Source organism: Colobus angolensis, unplaced genomic scaffold (assembly GCF_000951035.1).
Source record: "Colobus angolensis palliatus isolate OR3802 unplaced genomic scaffold, Cang.pa_1.0 Scaffold5, whole genome shotgun sequence".
NCBI lineage: Eukaryota > Metazoa > Chordata > Mammalia > Primates > Cercopithecidae > Colobus > Colobus angolensis.
Window position 1 is genome coordinate 22,657,835 of NW_012118487.1, and position 7,066 is coordinate 22,664,900.

The 7,066-nt window shown below is 43.7% G+C and overlaps 1 protein-coding gene across 1 annotated transcript in view; it reads left to right on the forward strand.

Moving 5' to 3' along the window:
• Positions 1-7,066, forward strand: part of TMEM192 (transmembrane protein 192) — a 31,444-nt gene that overhangs the window by 13,883 nt on the left and 10,495 nt on the right. The window contains exons 3-4 of the mRNA XM_011959804.1: positions 3,795-3,929; positions 6,720-6,822. Of these exons, the coding sequence (XP_011815194.1) occupies positions 3,795-3,929; positions 6,720-6,822 (238 nt within the window). The remainder of the gene's footprint in view (positions 1-3,794; positions 3,930-6,719; positions 6,823-7,066) is intronic.

The following is a 7,066-nucleotide window of genomic DNA, read 5'->3' on the forward strand; positions in this document are numbered from 1 at the left end:
GACAGAGCAAGACTCCATCTCAAAAAAAAAAAAAAAAAGAAAAAAACCATCTGTATTTATCTTGTTCACAAAACTGATTTACAAAGAATCTGTCAATATACTAATATACTGTGGCAGGCCATTGCGTGAGTGGGCCTGCTAGAAGGTAAGTTTGTGTCGTTACTTTTTTTTTTAATTCAGTGATATTTTGTCAAAACTTTTTTTGTTTTGTTTTTTGTTTTGTTTGTTTTAGAGACAAGGTCTCGCTCTGTTGCCCAGGCTGGAGTGTAGTTGTACTGTCATAGCTCACTGTAGTCTCAAACTACTAGGCTTGTGTAGTTAGTTTGAATTAGGGGTTCTTTCAGCAAGGCTCTTTGGCTCACAATCATTTCTTTTGTGTCAAGCAATAGAAGATAAATTAAGCATTTTCCCTCTCAAGATCAGACTCACGTAAATATGTTAAATAAGTTTTAGAAAATTCTAAGATAAGATGCTACAGAGTCTGCCCCTAAACTTCTCTTTGACATTTGTCAGAATAAAAGTGCAAAATGAGGTTAAAATGGTCCTGGTCCTCTTAAGGAAGTAATAGATATGCTGAGTGTGTGGTGGGGGGTGGAAACAAGTAATATTTATTGAATATTTACAGGCCAGGCACTGTTCTAACAATTTTTCACATATTAACTCACTCCCCAGAATAGCACTGTGGGCCAGGCACTTTGGGAGGCTAAGGCTCACAGATCACTTGCAGTCAGGAGTTCAAGACCAGCCTGGCTAACATGGTGAAACCCGGTTTCTACTAAAAATACAAAAATTAGCTGGACATGATGGTGCACACCTGTAATCCCAGCTGCTCAGGAGGCTGAGGCAGGAGAATCGCTTGAACCCGGGAGGCGGAGGTTACAGTGAGCTGAGATTGTGCCTTTGCATTCCAGCCTGGGCAGCAGAGCAAGACTCCAACTCAAAAAAAAAAAAAAAGACCAGCATTCTGAGAAAGGTACTGTTATCCCCATTTTTTAGATGGGGACTGGAAGAGCAGAGATACTAGGTAAATTGTCCTGGATTTTCATCCAGGTAGTCTGGATCATGGGCACACTCTTAATCATCCTTTAGTTCTGCTGTTGCTGTACCAGGTGGCCAGAATGGGCTCCTAGGATACCCACCATGTGGGTGCTGAAGAACTGGTCTAATGCAAACATTTTTTTTTTCTTTTTTGTGTCTTAAATGCAAACTTCTAAAAATGGCATCATTTTTACCCAAAGGAAGTAATTGTTAATAATTCTATAAAGCAAAAAATCATTCCTAAGTTTTTAAGAAAGTTCAAGTTTTTATATATTTGTATTATGGGCCATTATTAACTCTTAGATGTGTAGATTTTTTTTCCATTTTCCCCCAAATTTAGCAGTATTTTGTTTTTATCCTTTAACTTCCTTTGCTGCTAAGAATAAATAGTTTTGTATGCAGGTATGCCCTTGTGGGTGTCAGTGCTGAGCTCTAACATGTTGTCTGAAAAAACTGCTTTTCTACGTTCCTACACAGAACACTTCTTACCAAACTAGATGTGTAGAGTTTCCCCTACAACGGTTTAATTCAGTTCTCCAGCAGACACCAACTGGGTGTTCTTCAACTTAATCCAATTATAGCACCATCTATCCGCAGATAGTCTTAGATCCCACAAATTAAAGGGCTCAGTCCCACAAGGCTCTCCCCATTTCAGATGTCCGTTGAAAGACCATGCTTCCCATACTTCTGACATACCAGTTATAAACTCGGGTTTCTATGACCTCTTTTTTTTTTGAGACAGAATCTCTCTCTGTCTCCCAGGCTGGAGTGCAGTGGTGCGATCTCAGCTCACTGCAGCCTCCGCCTTCCGGGATCAAGTGATTCTCCTGTGTCAGCCTCCCAAGTAGCTGGGATTACAGATGTGCACCACCACACCGGCTAATTTTTGTATTTTTAGTGGAGACAGGGTTTCACCATGTTGGCCATACTGCTCTCAAACTCCTGACCTCAAGTGATCCACCTGCCTCGGCCTCCCAAAGTGTTGGGATTACGGATGTGAGCCACCACACCTGGCCCCTCCCTTCTTGAGTTCTGTAATTTGCTAGAAGGGTTCACAAAACTCAGGGAAACACTTGTTTTCTGGTTTGTTATAAAGGAGATAGATGAACAGTCAGATGAAGAGGTACATTGTGTGAGGTCTAGCAGGGTCCCAAGTACAGGAGCTTCTGTCCACATGGAGTTGGGGTACACCACCCTCCCAGGAACCCAGAAGTTCATCAGAACTCATTGTTCAATAGATTTTTTTTTTTGAAATGGAGTCTTGCTCTGTCACCAGGCTGGAGTGCAGTGGTGTGATCTCGGCTCACTGCAACCTCTGCCTCCCAGGTTCAAGCTATTCTCCTGCCTCGAACTCTCAAGTAGCTGGGAGTACAGGCATGTCCCACCACCATGCCTTTTGTGTTTTTTTTGTGTTTTTTTTTTGGTTTTTTTGAGATGGAGTTTTGCTCTTGTTGCCCAGGCTGGAGTGCAGTGCCACGATCTCGGCTCACTGCAACTTCCGCCTCCCAGGTTCAAGTGATTCTCCTCCCTCAGCCTCCCAAGTAGCTAGGATTACAGGCATGCGCCACCACGCCCAGCTAATTTTGTATTTTTAGTAGAGACGGGGTTTCTCCATGTTGGTCAGGCTGGTCTCAAACTCCCAACCTCAGGTGATCCGCCCACCTTGGCCTCCCAAAGTGTTAGGATTACAGACCTGAGCCACTGTGCCCGGCCTAAAAGACACTTCTATCAGGAAATTCCAAGGGTTTTAGGAACTCTATGCAAAAACCAAATATACCTGTTGGGATTCAGAACACCGTACTCCAAAGTGCAGGGCTTTGGCATGCTGAGTACTCCAAACTAAAGGAGATTGGAAGGGGCTCAGAAGCAAAGTCTCTCTGCCTTCCTGCCCTCCTGTTTCTTGTCCTTCTTTCTCCCCTGGCCAGTCATAGAAACCAGAACTCTTCTTCCCAAAGGCAGGCCGTAGAAACTAGATTCCTCTCTTCCAAAGCAGACCATAAAATCTAGAAAGGTCACTTTCTCCCTTTACCCTTTTCCCTTGAAGACCCTTATTTCAGAGGGGTCCTGCCCTATATGGCAGGAGGGTTGGGGGTGAGAAGTCTACACAGAGAGGCCAAGAAGAATCTGAATAGACAGGCTTTACTGGGTTACCCCCTTCAGTCTATTCCCATTAGGTCATACTTTGTTCAGTCACATTTCTACATCACATTTCTACATGGCTGTCCATTCTTCATCAAACCTAAGCATAAGAATACTTTTCTCTGGGTCTTTCATTTCTTTTTTTTTTTTTTTTTTTTAGTTTTTTGTTTGTTTGTTTGCGATAGGGTCTTGCTCTCTTGCCCAGGCTGGAGTGCAGTGGCACGACATCAGCTCACTGCAGCCTCAACTTCCCAGGCTCAAGCAATCCTCCCACCTTAGCCTCCCAGGTAGCTGGAACTACAGAAGTGTGCCACCATGCCTGGCTAATTTTTTATATTGTTTTGTAGATACGGGGTCTTGCTATGTTGCCTAAGCTGATCTTGACCACCTGGGCTTAAGCAATCCTCTTGCCTTGGCTTCACAAAACGCTGAAATTACAGATGTGAGCCACTGCACCTGGCCTGGGTCTTCATTTCTGAAGGCTCTGATCACTCAGGAAATTAACAAGTGTTTTAGGAGCTCTGTATAAGGAACCAGACAAAGGCCAACTATCTGTTGGACAAAGACCATGTATGTCTTTCTCATCACACGCTGTGTTTTATGTTTCTCCTCCTCAGGCAACACAGTGCTTCTCCTCATACTGTGCATGCAGCACTCCTTCCCGGAGCCCGGCAGATTGTATCTTGACCTCATTCTGGCCATCTTGGCCCTGGAACTCGTCTGTTCCCTGATATGTCTCCTCATTTACACAGGTGAGAATTACAACAAGCCTGTTCTTATAGGAACCTTGAACTGCTTCCTTTCCTCCCAGTTTAAAGTATAGCCCATTATCTTAGCGACAAGGAAGTTCTCTGTGTATCTGAGTGGTGACCACATGCAGACTTCTTTAATTTCAAACCAACAGGAAGGTACAGCCACCACCTGTGAGACCCCATTCTTTTAAGATTGTGTCATTAATAAATTTTTGTCAACACAAGTGAACCTTTTCCATTAAAACAAGACATGTACTTTTTGGGCTGGGAAAGGTGGTTCAAGCCTGTAATCTCAGCACTTTGGGAGACTGAGGCAGGAGGATCACTTGAGCTCTGGAGTTCAAGACCAGCCTGGGCAACATGATGAAACTCCATCTCTACAAAAAATACAAAAAATTAGCCAGGTATGGTGGTGCGCAACTGTGGTCCCAGCCCCTCGGGAGGCTAAAGTGGGAGGATCACTAGAGCCTGGGAGGCAGAGGTTGCAATGAGCCGAGATCACGTGCCCGCACTCCAGCCTGGGTGACAGAGTAAGACCCTGTCTCCTAAGACAGCAGCAACAAAAACATCCGCAAACTTTTGCTTCTCTGAAGGCAGCTGAAATGTCAGCTTGACATTTAAAATTAAAAATTAAGAAATAGGCCAGGGACAGTGGCTCATGTCTGTAATCCTAGCACTTTAGGAGGCTAACATTTTAATAGAGATGGGGTTTCATCATATTAGCCAGGATGGTCTCTAACTCCTGACCTCAGGTGATCTGCCCGCCTTGGCCTCCCAAAGTACTGGGATTACAGGCATGACCCACCGCACGTGGTCCCAAATTTTATATATTCATCTGCTTAGTGACGTTTTCATCCACATGTCCCACAGGCACCAACAAGATCAGAATTGAACAGAACATAATTTCAAAATTTCCCTCCATCCTAACCCTCCTCTTCTAGCTCAGTTAACAATACCAGCCTGCATCCACTTGATAAATCAGAATCCTAGAAACGTAGGAGTCTTCTACCTTCTTCCTTCTACCTCACTCCCCAAGAACTGGATAGGATTGGGGATCGTCAGTCAGCAGTCTTACTGACAGACAGTACCTGTCTTTCAGCTCTGTCTCTTTTCTTTGGTCCCTTCCATTGCCTTGGTTAGGTAGGTACTCATCATCTCTTGTATGGCTGTATCCAGTAGACACGTAACAGGTCTCTTTCCCTCTGTCCACTGATTCATATTTCTTATTCTTGCCAGCGTGATCTTGTTCATACTTAACTCTGATTGTTAACAGCTTCCCTGCTCAGAGTTTTCTAACAGCTGAAGGAAAAAAAATCTGAAGTTTTCATGTGGAATAAAAAGCATTTTCTTTTTTTTTTTTTCTTTTTGAGATGGAGTTTCACTCTCGTCACCCAGGCTGGAGTGCAATGGTGCAATCTCAGCTCACTGCAACCTCCGCCTCCTGGGTTTAAGAGATTCTCCTGCCTCAGCCTCCTGAGTGGCTAGGATTATAGGCGCCTACCACCATGCCCAGCTAATTTTTATATTTTTAGTAAAGACGGCATCTCACCATGTTTGCCGGGCTGGTCTCAAATTCCGGAGGTCAGGTCATCTACCTGCCTTGGCCTCCCAAAGTACTGGGATTACAGACATGAACCACCATGCCGGGCCTGAAAGGTTCTCCTTGAATGGCCTCTACATAGCCTGCTCTTCAGGGATGATGGTGAGATCCTTTCAGTGACTGCCGGTTGCTCTGAGGATAAAATCTAAATGCCTTAGGCCGGGCCTGGTGACTCACGCCTGTAGTCCCAGCACTTTGGGAGGCCAAGGCGGGCGGATCACTTGAGCCTAGGAATTTGAGACCAGCCTGGCCAACATGGTGAAACACCATCTCTACTGAAAAAACAAAAAAATTAGCTGGGTGTGGTGGCGCACACCTGTAATCCCAGTTGGGAGGCTGAGGTGGGAGAATTGCTTGAACCTGGAGGCAGAGACGGAGGTTGCAGTGAGCCAAGGTTGAGTGACAGAGCAAGAATCTGTCTCAAAAAAAATAACAAAAAAAAAATGTAAATGCCTTGCATGACACACCAGCCACTCCTGATGCATTCTCTGCCCACCTTCCCAACCTCACCCCTTGTCCATACACCCTCCCACCCATACATACGTGTAGGTTCTCAAGACCATAGCATTTGTTCAGACGACTCCTGCACCTGAAGCACCCTTCTTTATTCTCCTAGTCTGTGTGATTAATTCCTGTGTTTCTCTCAAGATGGGCTCAAGCTCTATCCTCTTTCCCCTCTCTAATATCTCCTGTTGAGTTAGGCACTGCTTTCCAGGCCAAAAAGCAGCTTGACAAGTCCTTATGCAAGCCTCTTGCACAAGCTTCTGTTGAAGGTACTTTCCATACTGTCTTAGAATGTAGGCTTATTATCTCTATTTTCCCCTGGACCAGAGGAAGTCATGATTTCTGAATTAGATGGCTGACTGGTTGCTCAACTTCTCTGGGCTTCACTGGGGGGTAATAAGTGCATCCACTTCATGCAGGTGGTTATGAGAACTGAATGAGGGCATCCATGTAAAACATTTAAACTGTGCCTCGTGTGTTCTAAGTGCACAATAAATGTCAGCTATTATTGCTATTTTCAATACTAATGTAATCCCTGTATTCGCAGGGCTTAGAACAGGCCTGGCACATAGTAGACTTTGAAATATTCGAGGACATTAATAAGAACAGCAAATTAGCATAATTTGAAAAAATGAAACTAGACTTTTTTTTCAGAATTCGATCTAATAAGGACTTTATTATTTTAGTGAAAATCCAGAGATTTAATAAAGCTAAACCAGAGCCTGATATACTTGAGGAAGAAAAAATCTATGCTTACCCCAGCAATATTACCTCGGAGACTGGATTCAGGTAAGATGTAGGTAAGAAATAAAATAATTGAGTTTTTTCCCCTAGAAAGCTAGAAACCATTCTGATGCTTGGAATTTGTGATCGTGTATTTGTACTTTTACATTTGTTTGATTTGTTTATTTCCTTTCAGCTGTATGAAATCAAGTCTAAATCAGGATATATAAATGTATTAAACAGGCCATATGTTTGATGCAAAAGTAAGATTAACCACTTAGCCAACCTAGTTAACCTCTAAAGAGCTTTT